The sequence below is a fragment of the Notolepis coatsorum genome (genome assembly GCF_963971535.1).
Source record: "Notolepis coatsorum genome assembly, chromosome: 2".
Classification (NCBI taxonomy): Eukaryota; Metazoa; Chordata; class Actinopteri; order Aulopiformes; family Paralepididae; genus Notolepis; species Notolepis coatsorum.
Window position 1 is genome coordinate 74,146,037 of NC_140166.1, and position 18,090 is coordinate 74,164,126.

The window sequence follows — 18,090 nt, forward strand, 5'->3', positions numbered from 1 at the left end:
TTCCCCATCTGTACCGCCTGGGGCCAGCGTTATTGACCATTTTAGCGATGTTTGCAGACCTGCGTGTTCTGTATTATAGCTATGGAGACAATTGTATGGCTCATTTGACAGGCATTGTTCATAGTCCATTACTGACTAATTAGTTCATTTCTACAATTATTTTGCGACAATGACCTCGTAGCTATACATTGAGATCGCCACTGAGAGATCGAGCTGCGCAGGTGAAAAGATGCGACTGCTGTTACCTCAAGTACCGGAGGGGACTTGTGCTATGTATGACTTAGTCCACATTGCAGCCGGCTTGTGGGAGGCAAGAAACGGTGTCCGTGACAGGGGAGGGTTGAATTGGATGATACGAAATTGGGATGGGAGAAAAATATAGAAAAATGGGAGAAAAAGTTGATAAAAAAAAAACATTATCCCTTACGTACTGTTATGTTCCGTTTTATGTATGAAAATAAAATAAAAACATTTATATATATAAAAAAAATAAAAGTGTATTTGTTTTAGTCCATTTTGTTTTAGCTTGGTTTCTGTTTTAACGAAAACTCTTGATGTCTCTATGAACTCACACAATTGAATTTAATTTAATTTCAGCAAATCAGCAACAACTTGCTTTCGTAAACTGAAGATCCATTAGTCTTTAACTACATTTTTGTTAAAACGATAATCTGTAATTGTGGCACCTGCTGGCTGCGAGTGGTACTGCCTGTGTTTTCAACCCATTTTTCCTAAGTGTCTTTATTCTGTCACATCTGTGTACATTCTTCTTTTGCATGCTTTCTGCAAAGCGCATTTGTGGTCGAGGTGGCTGTATGTATTTGTATTTGTTTTCTATTGTTGCAGAAAATACCCCACATTCTCATTCATTCTAAGCATACGTCTGGTATCCTGAGAAGTTTGAACAATCTGGTTCCACGCTGGTGGTCTCAATTTGTTCTGTACACGAAAATTAAAGTTACACATTATCGTTTTATGTCGTTTTTTTGCTGATGAATATGACTTCCTTTTTGTTGTTCCAATTTATAATGGTGTTGTGTAAAAAAGCTAAGTAGAAAAGAGGTTCTTGATAGCTTACCGCAGATAAACATGCTCTTTGAAAAAGGCCTTCTCTCTCTGTGTGGCTTCACTCAAGGACACCTTCTCCATGATCTCTTGCTGTCCCCTGCACTTGACGATCATGTATCCTTTCTTCAGAGGAATGGCCTTGTTATGAACAATGTCCACCACAGTCTCCTCTGTGCCTTTGTCAACCAGGTCAGGCTTGGTGAGGATGCCTGTACAAAAGCATGTACAATGAAATGCGGGTGGTCTTGCCCGCAACGATGTGCAATACAGTGGTACAACATATAATAGAATCCAATAAAACAAACATTGTGCAATAAACAGGTAACATGGTGTGACATCTCGGTATCTGTACATAGTTATTTACAGAACATATAGGACATGCTAGGTAGCTTTGGTAGTGCAATACACTGTTACTGTTGTTATACTAATTTAAAGTGGCCTTTCCTTTTGGCCATAAGTGGGTGTGTGCGGCATGAGTGTGTGCCCGCTCATGTTAAAGTGTTAAAGTGGCTGCTAGTGTGTGAGCGTGCGTGTCGTGCGTGTCGTGTGTGTGCTCATGTGTGCTTGTGTGTGGATAGTTCAGTGTTCTGTGGCACTCGATGTTCATTGTTCAAGGCTCTGATGGCCTGGGGGAAGAAGCTGAGCCTAAGCCTCTCTGTCCTAGTAGCTGGGGTTCGCAGGTGTCTGCCTGACCTCAGCAGCTGGAACAGGCTGTTATTGGGGTGGTGGGGGTCTTTCATTATTCCGCAGGCTCTGGATTTGCACCTCTTGTTGTATAGAACCTGCAGGGGAGGTAGTGCAATACCCGTGGTACGCTCGGCTGAGCGCACCACTCTCTGTAGGGCCTTCTTGTCCTGTGCCGTGCTGTTTCCATACCAGCAGGGAGCGAAATTAACTTTTTGACTCACCGGCCAGTGGCGGGTAGATGGGAAGAGTCTACCCGCCAAGCATATTTCTTACCTGCCAATTTTTTTGATTAAAAAAATATATATATATATTTTATATAATTTTTTTTTTAATAAAATATATATTATATAATCATAATTGTAGTTGTATTATCTGCGAGACATCGCCACCACGCAATAAGTCAAAATGCTTGCTATCTGCAAACAGCTCCACTGTCTGTGTGTATACTTGAGTAGCCTCCAGCTCCAGCAAGGATTATCCGGCCCTGCAGCTAGCCCTATATTCAGCTAGACCCTACATTCAGCATGCAAGGATTCTCCGGCGATGCAGCTGGACCTTATTTATAACGTTACCGTTCTTTTGTCAAATCACATTCAACATGCCCTCAGCTAGAATACGCATTCAATCAATGTTATAAGACATTGATATCAGGAGCTATCTGTAGCTACTGCTAGCCCGGTAGATAAAGTTAAGACAATTTAGTTTACTGGGACAGATGGATCATCTAACGTGAGGTAGCTAAGCTAGCTAACGAGGGAACGGAGGTATTATGCACTCGAGTAGACTATTGCTGGAGCATTTGTTGATATCAGCAGCTATCAGTAGCTAGCCAGCTAGATACCGTTAGACAATGCCTCGTCATGTATTAAACTAAAAGTGAATAGTTGACTGGGTCATTGTTTAAACAGTAACGTTAGCTCGTGGAGGTCCGATATAGACTAGAGCAGACGGAAGTAAACAAGCCAAATGGGAGCTTCCGATTGGTCATTTGCTTTTTTTTCTCATGAAACCAGTCACGTCACTCTACTGTGATTGGACCGTTGACTTGAGTGCAATGTGGGACTTGTAGTTTTTTAACGATCTTGCGGCGGAGAAAAAAAAGACGAGAGGCTATAATCTGTACTCGCACAAGAGTATCGTTATGAACTACACGTCTACACGCCACACGGCGGGCAGCCCTCTAAGTGTCATGCGCCAAAGGTAAAAACAGACCGCCCCTAGCGGGCGGCGGGCTTTAGTTTCGGTCCCTGCATACCAGGCAGTGATGTTTCCGGTCAAGATGCTCTCTACAGCTCCTGAGTAGAAGGACTGGAGCAGGGTTAGAAATTAACATTTTTTTTCAAGGGCTTTTTTTGCCCCCCTTAATTGATTTTCGGGGGCTTTTTTTTGTATTTCGGGGGCACAACATTTTTATAATGAAAATTAACATAAAGATTATAAAACATTGTTGACACTTTTTTTTACAGTCTTCGTCCCCATGTTTGATAACGTAATGTTAATGTCTCCATATATAGGGCTCTACGCTAACCTTTTTCCCAAGGAGCACATGTGCTCCTAAATAAAATGTTAATAAATAAAATCTAAATACAAATTTAGGAGCACACAGAAATTTAGGAGCAGAGTGACAATTGTTCAAGTAACACACACACACACACACACACACGATGTGTGACATGGCTTGGTTTCATGTTTTGAGGTACCTTCAATTATCTGTAAATAATACATACATACTCTATCTAAATAGATTAAATATGATTGTCCCTGAGGGCAAGTTGTGTTGTTGTCAGATCGATCAATGAAATACGTTGCGCGCTCAGTGCTGTGGAATGAAGGAAATGCGCATCGGGATCATTTGGATGTTATTCTTTGGAGTTGTGTTACAAATGGAATGGTTTTTCCCCGCCGAACACAAGTTACTTAACGTTACACAGGTCGCGCTATGCATGTTAAGATAGCAGTGTAACTTAAGTTACACTATGCATGCTTGATGAAAGCCGAGCATAGCTCTCTGTCTTGTCTGCGTTCGCACCTCTCAAGCACCCTGTAACACGCAGCGGGCCCCGCCTCCCTCCCTCTTTGCATTCCACCCAAAAACTGAATTTCAGTCCAGTTTCTTAACTATTAACAGGCTAACAGCGGAGCTGTTTTGTAATCTTCACTCTGCAAGTAAATGATTTTTCCGGTTCGCACACACACACATATTATTAGGGGCAAATACGGGGGAAATGCTCGCACTGTAGAGCATATATATAATTATATATATAATTAGTAAACTGTCAGGGGCTTTTATTGCCCCCCTTAACTGATTTTCGAGGGCATTTGGTCAATTTTCGAGGGCATTTTGCCCCAAGCCCCCGTTAATTTCGAACCCTGGACTGGAGTATCTTCCCCGATACTCTGAACTTCCTTAACTGTCTCAGGTGGTAGAGGCGCTGTTTCGCCTTCTTTACCACTGTGTCTATGTGTGTTGACCATGTCAGGTCCTCTGAGATGTGGACCCCCTGATATGTCTGCATGTGTCACTGTGACAACACGTCTTGAAAAAGACACAACAGGTACAATCAAATGTGCTGCCTCCTGGTCTCTTAACACTTTGAATGCCCAAACCGAGATATTTCGGGTTTACCCCCCGCGGGTTGAATGCCCATAATGAGAATATTCGTTTTTTTTTTTTTTTTTTTTTTATCGATCTGAATTCATATTTCATCAATCGAGTCTACCGTTGGTAAATCAGCCACCCCAGGCGCTCAGATGTGAAAAAAGTGCCCCCCCATCGTCTCCCAGATGGTAATTCACCCTTTTGGATTGGACTCAATGAAAATGCATGAGAAAAAAAAACCCGGACTCCACATTTGACTTCTCACGCATGTAACCGGAGCCGATCAGCTTCATGCTGGACCCTCAGCACAGCGTGGTTACTGTCTTACAGTATACGCGTGGGATCAATAAAAGGATAGATTTTTGGAATGGCTATCAGGAATTGGAATAATCCATTTGTATACCATCTGATCTCAGGTAAGGAATCTATTTTACCAGTCTTAGGATAATCAGACCCGTTTTCACGGAGATATTAGCTTTTCCCCTATAATGTGATATGGCTGTTTGACTGTAAGAGCGATCACGAGCGATCACGAAAACGATTCATAAATAGGCCGAAAAATGACAACGTTCTAGAATATTACAGTACAGGGCGATTATCATGGAATCTCTTCTTTTTTCCGTAAAAACAAGGGCTTTTCAAAATGCTATAAAACGGAAATGAACCGATAAAAAAACAATCCGCTTCGACAATGTTGACTGGAAATGGGTCATTGATAATGCGACGGGCAGATTAGACACATAGCCATAATTTAAAACATAGATTAGGCTATATTAATGCTAACATTCTGGTGGGCATTCAAGCACTAAATGTGCGCCCCCTGCTGGGCACTGAAAGTGTTAAAGGGTTAGGCCTGCCACGATAACACATTTTGCTGGGCGATTAATTGCCCCCGAAAATATCGCGATAAGCGATATTATTGCGACCGGTTAGAGAATTTTTTTGAGAAATGTATTTCCCAAAACTTTTATTTTGAAGCCCACCGCTCCGTCTTTTCCGGTGTTTAAGACTTTTATTTTGAAGCCCACCGACCGGACCGGAAGTATTGTTGTGATTATCCTAGCCGACAACTTGTCTCGTCCGGTTGTGTTTTTTAGTTTTAACGTTAGCTACTAACGTTAGATGCAGCTACTACATGCAATCAACGATGAGGAGGAAGCGTCAAAGCAGTATATAATAGAATAGCTGTGGTGCGTAAGCACTGCAGCACGACTCGAAAACGACCTGTTATAATAAATTTATTCATGTTTAACTTGTCCCCGTCTCCAGTCCTTTGACTAGCCCCACCCGTTCATTGTAAACAATGATGCATGTAATTGTATTAACGTTATTCTGTGTTATTCTAACGTTACACTACAAATAACGCTACTTGGTTAAAAGGAGCAACACTATTGAGAAATGTAGTTAAGCTATATGTGGCGTTGCTATAGGCGAGCTCCCGTGCTGTGCTCTGTAGTAAGGCCAGCGGCCCGCCTCCCAACACGGACAGTGACTGACAAGGGGCACTGGTTCCGCCTCATTAAAACAAACGCGCAAATAGCAATTAATCGCGCCCGTCAAAATCATTGCATTAATTTTTATTATCGCGGCAATTAATCGATTTATTGCTTATCGCGGCAGGCCTATAAAGGGTAAAACATGTTTGCCAGAGAAGATCAGGGGGCAGAAGACACTGGGTGGTGGACCATAGCCCAAATACTATGACTGGGTATCAATGTTATTTCGAAATCATTCCGATATACATAGTTATGCAAGGTTTGTAGAATCTAATCTCGCAGTCTGTTTCCATTCTCACAGCACCAACACTTAGGCGCCGGTTAGACCTTTCGTTTCATTTTCGTTTCATTGTCAGATGAGTTTCGCCGCAACGTGGCAGCCTCAAGTCACACTTTCGTTTTTGTCACCTGAGCACACTGATGTAGTACACTGCCAAAGCAGTAGGTGGCAAACATGAAGGCAATTTCAACCAATCAGAACTTGAATGTGCCTGCAAAGCAAATGTCAACAAGGCCACCATCTTTTGTCTATTTACCCAGTGCAGCACTTCTTTTTCAGCAAAGTCTAATAAAAGTGCAATAAACAAAACGGATACATTCACTGTGTGTTCTGCCTGTCATTTGTTGATGAAACAAAACTAACATCAACACAAGTGACCACCAAGAGCGGATAGTTTAGTCTAAAAAAAGATCGGTAGCTACATTGTTAGCTGCATGCTAACGTCAATGGAATATGCCATTCTAACAGTATAGCATTGTGGCTAGAAGCTAACATTAGTTCACGCTAGTTAGCCAGCACCAAACTGATGATATCGGGAGCTATCAGTAGTTAGATAACATTAGAGACAACACTGTGTGTATTAAACAAAGGTGAATAGATGACTGGGCCATTTTGTTTAATGCTTGTTAAGTTGAAAGAGGAGCTTTGAGCTAACAGGGTCTGATAGCTAGCCAGTGGTAATGCTAGCAGAATGAATGGATGTAAACTTTATTTAACATATTGCATAATGGGTACAATACAATACGGCTCAATACAAACAATTGTTAAGGGAATGCAGACTGTTGTAGCTTGGACTGGGGTCCTTATAACAATAACTTGACAACACATGGTAGCTGCAGCTATTTGGGACACGGAGCTATGTCCCAAACACACACACACACTGTTGTCACCGGAAGGGCACGCAGATGGTATTTTCGCAACAACGGCTCCGTGCAGACTACACAGCTGTTGTCGGCGCGTTTTTTAGGGGTTCTCCAAAACGCAAACACAATTTAGCGTTTCAGCCGTATCCACCAAAAAACGCATTTCTGTGTAAAAGGGACATGAAACGTATTCAAAAACGTATAAAAACAAGCACAAAAACACTGTGTGTAACCCCTGCCTTAGTCAGCCCCCAAACTGTGAGTCACAGTCACATTGGATGTTTGCCAGGTTTCCTTACATGCTGCAGTTAAAATAATGACGCTATGAGGCTTCTTGAAGTTCAAACAATCACTTGCACTGCTCAACAGCTTAAATCCTCTGCTCTCAGATTGGTTGAGCCCTGGTGAGTCACAAAATTTAGCACGATGCAAACTGGGTGCAATGATTCAAAATGTGTGTATGTGCAACAGAGTGTAAAAAAAATTACTTTTCCCCTTGCAGCCTCACATGTACTGTACATGAAGTAGGGAACATATTTTGACTGCAGCTTTACATGTGGACATTCACTCAATTCTAAATGCTTTCACTTTTACCGACTCAAGAATGGCTCCCGAGAGGTATTGGAGAGTGGTAGGCTGCAAAGGTTTTGTTTTGTATATTGACGGATATATTGTTGAGAGCCATGTTTGGGGACCTCGTTTTTTATGAAAGCTGCTGACTTGTACCCCTGTGGTGAAACCGTATCTACCGTCTCTGGAAAGTCACATGTGGCACCTTCCAAAAAAAACGTCCTAATTATTCGACAGCATTGTTAACTGTATACAACTACATTCAAATTCATGCTAATGAATGTTTCAACTTAAAAAAAAATCCAATACCAAAACACTGGTGCCAGATTGAAATGACTCGTTTACACGTACACAGGATTTTTTCTATGTGGTTTGGCCTTTCGTCCACAATGCAAACTAGGTCATTGAAGCCGGACCTTTTTTTAAACATTCCTGCCAGGGTGAAGATTTTTAGAAACTCTGTAGAAGGGTGAAAACTAAGCTTATGGAAAACACTAACATCATCACTAATGGCCCCTACATGTATATGGATATTTTTGAGTATTTTCTCTGCAATCAGGACCATGGAGAGCTCCCTGCAGCCTCCAGTCTAGGTCATTCATGCAAGCGCTTTTGTGTTGATTTTCTAAAACACCATTGATGTCGACAGGATTTATTTTTAAATAAAGGAAAAATATACCAAAAATACCTGTGTACATATGGACTAGGCCTTAGTTTGCAATAAATCAGATACGCTTTTTAAACAAAGGGAACTGTTCATTTAAGGCCTCTATGTTTCCTAAATGCAGAGTGGGCTTCTATCAGACATCATTACAGATCAATCGTATATTTACCCAAGGTCCTCTCTCCATCAGGGTCCACCTCCTGGGCCATCTTCAAAGCCTCTGTGGTTGCTATGTCAACGTTGCACGGGACCACCACCAAAATTATGGTTTCTTGTTTGGTGATGAACGTCCTTATCAGTCTCTTTATCTGAAATTCAAGATTCAAGATTCAAGAGTTTATTGTCATGTGCACAGTTAAACAGACAGTTTGCCATACAATGAAAATCTTACTTTGCTAGTCCGCCCTTCACACAAAATCACACAATACTTAACTAAAACATATTTTAAATACAAGAGAGTGCTAGCAAATAAGGTAAAAATAGATAAATATAATATATACAAGGCACAGTGAGTAACATTGCACGTTCCGATCAGTTTACAATATAAATATAAATGGAGATCACAGTGGGTCACAGCAGCAGTTAAAAAAGTGTCTTTAGTGATTCATAGTTCGGGGGAAGGGTGACAGTGTGATCACAGCAGCAGTCAGGTCAGAGTGTCTGCCTGGAACAAAGCGGGGGATCAGTTTCAAGAAGGTGGGGGGGGGGGGCTAGGTGGGGGAGCTGGCCTTCACAAGCCTGATGGCCTGTGGGTAGAAACTGTTTTGTCAGGCCCTGTCCACACGAGCGCTGGATTTAATATAACCGAAGTTTGAAAAAAATAAAACTCCGTCCACATAGGTGAACAACCGTGTATCAGGGTTCGAAATTAACGGGGGCTCGGGGCAAAATGCCCTTGAAAATGGACAAAATGCCCCCGAATATCAGTTAAGGGGGGCAGAAAATGCCCCCGACAGTTTACTAATTATATATATAATTATATATATGATCTACAGTGCGAGCATTTCCCTTGTATTTGGCCCTAATAATATGTGTGTGTGCGCCACCCGGAAAAATCATTTACTCGAGACGAGTGACGATTACAAAACAGCTCCGCTGTTATAATAGTCCCACATTACACAAGGCGCATAAACGTCCAATCACAGTAGCGCCCGAAAACAAAGTCACGGTACCGGCTTAGGCAAGTTATACATTCAGAATCAGACAACGCAAAAAAATCAGCCAGCCATGAAGCCCATTCATTTTTATTTTGAGCAAAAGAGAGACGAGGAGAAAGAGAGGAATCCGGCTGACATGGCTTTTGAAGTGATATTCGCACGTGTTTTTGCGGGTCCAGTCCCCACGGTATGTTGACAGAATTCGCAAAACACCTTATCGACTGAAGCATAAAAGTCATTAGGATACTGCTCTGCTCTGAATTTAGGGCTTAGTGGGGAATTTCTTCCGACGTTAACGTTAACGACGCACCGAAGCAGCTAGACCATTTCTCCGTGTTGTGTGTAACACGCAGCGGTCCCCGCCTCCTCCCTCCTTGCAACAAACGTTCCACCCAAAAACGGAATTTCTATTTCATAATGAATTAAATAATTGTATAAAGAATTTTCAATGTTCTGTCATCTAATAATATATTCCATTACCTTTCCTATCTGTATCAAAGTCAAAATGTTGGTATCATAACAACACTACAACATACAAAAGCAGCTTGACAACCGATATCCTTTGCGTTTGATTGATTGAAAACTTTATTAACAGATTGCAGAATGGGTACAATACAGTACAGCTCAATACACACAAGTTAAGGGGATGCAGACCAGAGAAAGACTTTCGTCTTGTTTACATCAGGGTTCCCCATTTTCAATTCATAGTGTGCACACGCACAGTATAATAATGCATGAGATAAATAGTTAATAAACTCTGTGTTACTTGAACAATTTTCACTGTGCTCCTAAATTTCTTTGTGTGCTCCTAAATTTTTATTTAGATTTTATTTATTAACATTTTATTTAGGAGCACATGTGCTCCTTGGGAAAAAGGTTAGCGTAGAGCCCTATATATGGAGACATTAACATTACATTATCAAACATAGGGACGAAGACTGTAAAAAAAAGTGTCAACAATGTTTTATAATCCTTATGTTAATTTTCATCATAAAAATTCAGTGCCCCCGAAATACAAAAAAAAGCCCCCGAAAATCAATTAAGGGGGGCAAAAAAAGCCTGTGAAAAAAAATGTTAATTTCTAACCCTGCCGTGTATAACTGCGTACCCACGGCACCAGCAACCGATACATGTTTTGGCATGTAGTACAATGCCAAAACAGTAGGCGGCGATGTTGTTCAGACATGAAGGCCATTTCAACCAATCAGAAAAGGTTAAACCGCAACGCTCACTAAACTTCCTGTTTAGAAACACAGCTGGACCCTATTGATCATTTTGCCAACGGAACATATATTTTCAGTAAAGAAAGAAACTGCAATAAACAAACTGATACATTCACTGTGTGTTCTGCCTCTCATTTGTTGACGAAACAAAAACCATCAGCAACACAATTTACCACCAAGAGCGGATAGTTTAGTCTCACAAAAGACCGCCGGCGTTGTTAGCTACATGCTAATGTGAATGGCTATATCTATGTAGCTTAAATGCTAACGGAATGTGGTAATGTTACCGCTATGAATGGATGCAAACGTTATTATTATAATTTTTTTTATTATCTTTCTTCCCCTCCTTTTTCCCGATTTTCTCACCGGGGAGAGTGTAGCGTGTGGGAGGCCACACTATCTCTCCTCAGATCCAACCCTCGCTGAGCAGGCGCCCCGACCGAACTGTAGGGGTCGCTGTCCACAACGCCCAGGACCCACCCTTCAGCTTCCCACCCCGATACAGCCAATTGTATCAGCGTGAGAGGACAGCCAAGCTGATAGCAACGCCGGGAGCTGGATTCGAACAGGCGAATCCTAGTGTCTCCCGGTGTTGGTGACGAACGTAATCTCCGTGCGCCACCTGCCCCCCTGCAAACGTTATTTAACACATTGCAGAATGGGTACAATACAATACGGCTCAATACAAACAATTGTTAAGGGGATGCAGTCTGGACTGGGTTCCTCATAGGCTTGGGCGGTATGACGGTATTAAGGTATACCAGGGTATTTAGAAATACCTACGGTATTGATTTTCAATACCGTCCGTCACCGTCAAAATCACAGATGCGCTTCAGTTTCTATAACAGTGAAACGGAGACGCGCCAGCAGAGGGCGAGACCGCTCTAGTGGAGCGAGTGGGTCACAACGGTGTTCACGTTTTACGGTAACGTTGCGACAGTGCTGTGAAAATACCGTAAAGCGTTGTGACGAGAGCAGTGTTGTTGTGGAGCAATCCATCTCTTATTATATGTGAAGTAAAGAGTACAAGGTTTACACAACAGCCCCCACCCGCCTTTTTATTGTATTTGTACCGTCCTGTACTATCCGCTGTCAGCTGTTTATCTCTCTCTGTGAGCTACTGAGCTTGAATAACTAGCGTTAGCTCACGTTAAGTAGCGTTAGCTCTGCGGCTAATCATAGATTACCCTGAACTAAATAAATGACTAGGTTATAAAGCATTAGAGTAGTTTTCACTGCACATAGAAGTAGCCAAACAACGGGAGCATTTCGGGAGCATATGACCAAAACCCAGGCAATTTCTAGCCCTTAAGGAATCAAATAGTCTGCCATGGCTATAGGCTAGATGCTAACGCTAAAACGGTGCGGGCTTCTACCGGTGCGGGACTACCATTCTGAGAGCTGACGATGATTTGTTTACTTGGTAACACGTAACCCCCCCCCCCCCCCCCCCCCCCCCCCCCCCCCCCGCTGATGAAAATGAAAGTCATACCGTCAAATACCGTGCACCGGGGTATTATAACATAAAGGTTTGCCGGTTTGAAAATAAGGATACCGCCCAAGCCTACAATAACTTGACAACACATGAGTTTAGTTTAGCCGCAGCTACATGTTTACTCTGAGCATCAGGTCAGGAATGCGACAACAGACATCAGTCGATCACAACACTCTTCAACACAGACGATACGTTTCGAACAAAAGTTTGTTACAATCATTTTCATATAACGCTACTTGGGACAGCTCTGCTGTAAACACTGGTGTAGCTGGCTCTGCCCTAATCTCTCTACCCCGTGGTCTGCCGTGAACATGGGAAATAATTGCGACAGCTCTGCTGTAAACACTGGGAATAACCTCGGTTGCTATGCCCACACGCAACTGCAAAACCGCACAACTTCACCCTGGGCCCCGGTTTTCAAGACCGCGGTTGCAGTGTAGCAAATCCCCGGTTGTGTGTGCCCGAACAGTGCAACTGCGCACATACAATCATGGTTATATTAAATCAAGCGCTCGTGTGGACGGGGCCTCAGTCTCGTAGTTCTGGCTCAGACTCCTGTATCGCCTGCCTGATGGCATGAGGTTGAAGAGTCTGTGCTGGGTGTGTGTACTGTCCTTAATTATGTTATGTGCTCTCCTGGTGGCCCTGGTAGAGTAAATGTCCTGTAGTGAGGGGATTAAATTTATATTGAATCCCCAATTTATATATTCAATTTAAATATGAATTTGTATTTATAATTTTCATATCTAGTGATTGTTCTAATGGTAACACATCACATATAGATAAATGGTTTAAAAGCACAATCCATGATTGTAATAATAATAATTCATTACATTTATATAGCACTTTTCTAGACACTCAAAGCACTCCCCACAATGTAGGGTGGAAATCGCCTCCTTCACCACCACTGGTAGCACCCAACCTTGGGCTACGCAGACTCAATGGCTGCCATACACTGGCACCCGGCACACAGCACACTACACAATGGCTGAACGGATCAGGAGACAGGGATTGAGCCAATCAGCCAATTAAGGGGAAGGGATGATTAGGTGGCCTTGATGTCGGAGACATGATTTGGGAATTTGGCCAGCAACGTTTTCTGTAAATTCAATAAAACATTTGTCTACATAAAATAACCACATACTTCACGACTACTTTTTGATAATCCAGAGTATGAACTAAATACAAATGAAAGGCACGTGCATGCACACAAACGCAACACATAGAAAACATCTCTCCCCTCAGCATCACTTATCTTTCGCAAAACCAATCATTTCCACTGATTTTATTTCAGACTACGTATAATGAATTGGCAATAATCCTTGATCAAGTAAAATTGGATGCAACTGAATAATACCACGTCTTGAGTCAAGTGAAAACGGATGACGAGCTTTATAAAAAGAAAAAAAAAAAAAAGAAAAAAAACATAGTAAATAAAAACACAAGGTACAATTGAAGGCTAAATATTGGGTCCTTCCTCCAATGGTCCATGAAAGCAGATTGATGCATTTGTATTCAATAAAAATATGATGCCGGTGCAGATAATGCTCTGGGGTCTTTCAAGACATTTGTATTGCTAAATTGTGAGATGGGGGTCTGCTTCATTTCTATCACAGGCCAGGAGTGTTGCAGGGCGTCTCATTCTATGGCAGCCCCTCCGCTTTTTTTTGCGACAATAGCGATAGAAACGATAAAGGAAAATATCTTCCCATCTAGACATTTTTCTCTCGTCCCAGAATATATCTCGTCACAGCCCTAGCGACCATGATAGGTTCCCAAGTTTATTTGAGTCACATATCAAACTCAGATTTTAAGGAAGTACAGAGAATCCTGAGCTGGAGGGATTGTATAATGATGTATAATTTTATTAGACATACGTGCACAGAGTTTAGGGTCTTGTTGAGCCATCTTCAAACATGATATGAAAGTACAGGTTCATACCTTCAAAATAAGCCATTACTTAGTACAAATTGTTTTCAATCTATGTCTTATTAACCCCTTAAGCCCAATGGGCCCGTTATCGGGCCGAGATTTATTTCACGTCATGAATAGGATCAATACAGTCCGTATTAATTAATGTTGCTTTTTTTCTCCTTCAAATGTAGCTAAGAGTAAAGACCCTAACCCTATCAAAACAGCAGTCAAAGTGAATATTTTCAGCACTACGTTTGTTTAACAATGATTTTAAGTGTTATTAGCAAAATATTCATAAAGTTCATAAATATCTCGGCGCATCCCGGCAGAAACCGGATGAATTAGACGCGAGGAAATAACTCGTCATCAAAGCGTTGTAGTCCTAAGACAGATGAGACCCAGGGCTTTCAATGGACATAGAAATTTCATAAAACTACACTACCCAGCTCACACCTGCTTCTGTGAAAGCTGCTGAAAATATTCTTTGTTATGTACAAATTGACGTTATTTGTGATATTGTTGTGAACGTTTGTCATAAAATAAAATGTAACGCCGTCATTCGTGTTTGTGGTCCCATGAAAGAGGAGACTCAAGAGCTTTCGAATTTCATAAAACTACCGTACACTACCCAGCTCACACCAGCCCCTGTCAAACTTCTGACGTGAAAATATTTTTTTTAACATGATTTTCATGATTATATCTCACGGGTCGAACAAACCTGAACGTTATTGCCATAAAATACAATTTAATTTGTTTCTTTACCTTTCTGTGAACGTCTAGAAAAAAGACACATCTCAATCTGATGAAAAATGGGAGGCATTTACATTATAAAAAAGTAACTGTACTTACAGTAGATTTCCTTCACAGTTTTTGCTGCCCCGTTAGGGGCGCCTGGTGGTACTAAATCCAGATTGAACTCTTGTCATTGGAAAGAGGAGATTTGGCTCGATCCATAGATGTATGACTTGGCTATAATAAGGTAATTTATAGGCCCGATATTCTATATTCTATAATATTTCAAATGGCATGTATCCGGATGGCAGAATTCAGTACTGTATCTACAAAACCTTCCGTTTAATCATCTTTATTGGCCTTTATTCATTTCCTTAGATCTTTTGTACACGTGATCTCTAGAATGTGCTAAACGAGTTCAGTGGCAGTTTTTCATGTCTGGTCATTTTTAGCATTCACGGTCAAAGATGCAAAGAAAAATCATAATTTATATTCTCCTTTGTTTCATCACAATTTACTCAAGCTTAGTGTTACAAAGGATCAGATTAAACCGAATATATATATTTATTGATTGATATATATTGCATAGTATTTGTATATCGTTTGATATCCCTTGTATATTCCTTGTACATATACACGGAATATCCCTTTAGCCTAGTACAGACCATAATATTTCATTCTCCTATTGGACAGCGGTCCACAGGCGCCAGGGCCATGCCTCCAGAGTCAGGTTCAAGGCCACTGTCAAGACATGTCTGTACATGCCCGGCCTTGCCCAGGGATACGAGACAGAAATGAGGTTGGCACTAGATTGTTCGCCGTGCATATAAATATGGCGCAGGTGAATACAGAAGTAGAGTTACCCAATAAGTTGAAGCCTCACCCACGATACTCCGTGCGGTGAAGTATGGCCTGTTTGGCCCCAAATAGAGCATTGAGACCGCGTGCGAATTAATAACTGAATTGTCAGAGTTTGGCGCTATACCGTCGAGTGCGACATATTTCTATTAAGTCAGTAATAGTCTATTTGTGTATAGTGTATCGTGCGGCTAAAGTTCTACAGTGACCAGCATCACCAACGCTTCCTCGTACCAGCTAGAGTGCTTATCCAGGCTGGGCTGCTTTCATGGCGCTTTCACCCGAGGAGACCTAGACGAGAACCGTGTGGACATGTACACTGGATTAATCTACCCGACGACTACATAGCCCTTTGCGGCTGGATTATATTTGTTTTGGTCCTGTGATTTATGGAGCGGAGAATCGCCGACGCCTACACGTGTGGGATTTACCCTGTGAGGAGCCACGTCGAGTCTGCGCCTCAGAGAGCCTGAGGCCGGCTAGCTTTCTTCACTGTGGAGCTACAGTCTACGGAGAACAGCTGTATTCGTCTGTGGATCAAGAGACTATTGCACCGTCTCCTGTACTTGGAGTCTCCTTAGTCATCGTTGACCAGACTCTCTACTACCGACAGATCCTCTACCCCTGCTGGCTTACAACCGGGGGGACCCTTCCAGTATCTCCCGCTATATATTACTAGTGTACCATAGATATAATTCCCTAAGATTCAGGTTGTATAATTACCTCCTGCGTAACCAGAGAATGGACATTCATTATTGATTTGCCTACGCACATTCCTTTGCCTTATAAGCGCATCCAAAGTAAAATAGAGAAGTATATTATGTACCTTTTGCTGCAATAAATACTTAATTACCACTTTGTGTGGAACCGATTCATTGTGGGAAGTGTTCATCATATTTATATATCATGTACTGTATGGCCAGTAATTAAAGTACATAAAGCGGTAGTGGTTTAATGATACCATACTTATCAATACAGTCAGGGAATTGTACCCCTCAGTTACAATTGGTCCTTCGAGCCGGAGGGTAACTAGTGTAATATTAATATAGTGGTATTAATATTGACATGGCCTATGATGAACACTCCACAAAACGGTTCTCCTAAAGTAGATCGCCCGCAGCGTAGACGGCAGACACCTCAGTACTTAGAGGATTACGTTGCCAATATACTACCTAGCTTTCTACAGACGGTAAACGCGGAAAAAGTAGATAGTAAAATTATGTCCGACCCTATCGACCAGGCTACCCCGCCAATAGAGGCCCTAGTGGGTTCTAACGTAACTGACCAAGCTCACGGTAGGGACCAGGAGGGACCTGACATGACTTTACCCCCCGCCAAGACCGAAGAAGTAGTCCCCGGAGAGCTCCAGGATAAAGGCAGCCCTCCAGGGATGGAACTCTACCCGCTACAAGAAGAGGAGAGCATCCCGGAGATGGATCTCCAGGACTCGCCACAGGAGAACAGATCTCCAACGAGTACTGCCAGGAGCGGATCACCTCAACCAGCGTCTTCCCCCAGCGAGGCGGACAAGATGCTGGCACAGGCATTCCTCGCCAGCCTAGCAGCCTCAACAGAGCGCGATCGACTCCAAGCACAGACGCTTAGTGAGCGCGAACATTCTTCCATGGAAAGAGAACGCCTTCAAGCGCAGCAACGGAGCGACGAAGATCGTATACGTCTAGAGATTAGACGCCTTCAGACGGAAGAGAATATGTGTCACCTCACAGCGCTTTATGCCAGATCTCTACATTTTCATTTTTCAGATTATTCCAGATTGCTAAAGTACAGAATCTAAGCTTTCAAATGATGTGTCATATGTTGACATCTGAGAATGTTTTGAACACGATGTGCCCAATTATAACTTCTAAAACTGGCTGTGTTCTAGATTACCAAAGAGGTGAAAAGGTGTCTCAAAGGAAGGCAACTTTTCACACTTCAGACAGTTTCAACTGGGCGTCAACAAACCCCCCTCCAGCAACGCCCCTCACCTGAATAACATTAACATAATTAAGTGCTGCTGAATCAGAGTTCTCTCTCCTCAGGACCCCTGTCTCTCCAGGACCCCCTATCTGGACTGTATAGGACTGTGAAGCTATGTACCCCCCCCCCCCCCCCCCCCCCCATGCTGCTTTGACACCAGAATTATTGTTAAATTTATGTCACAACGAGAAAAAGCAACAAAGTCCTCACTCAGTGGCATGGGCCTAATGTTATGTAGCTCTGCAAGCTGCTTACACACTGCTTATCATATCACTCCTAGCTACACATACGCACGGTCCTGAGGTGATGAGCATCTTAAACTATCTGGACTCAGTGGTTAAGAGGTGATGCAGCATCTTAAACTAGCTGGACTCAGTGGTTAAGAGGTGATGCAGCATCTTAAACTAGCTGGACTCAGTGGCTAAGCGGTGATGCAGCATCTTAAACTACACACACACAAACAGTGCTCATATCCCTCCTAGTTACACACACACACAGTGCTCA

At 42.3% G+C, this 18,090-nt stretch overlaps 1 protein-coding gene across 1 annotated transcript in view; it reads right to left on the reverse strand.

Annotated features, from left to right (window-relative positions):
* Positions 1-18,090, reverse strand: part of LOC311223441 (interferon-induced GTP-binding protein Mx-like) — a gene marked incomplete at both ends in the record, with an annotated part of 89,039 nt that overhangs the window by 33,123 nt on the left and 37,826 nt on the right. Inside the window, 2 exons of the mRNA XM_084308228.1 lie at positions 1,079-1,277; positions 8,397-8,535. Of these exons, the coding sequence (XP_084164354.1) occupies positions 1,079-1,277; positions 8,397-8,535 (338 nt within the window). The remainder of the gene's footprint in view (positions 1-1,078; positions 1,278-8,396; positions 8,536-18,090) is intronic.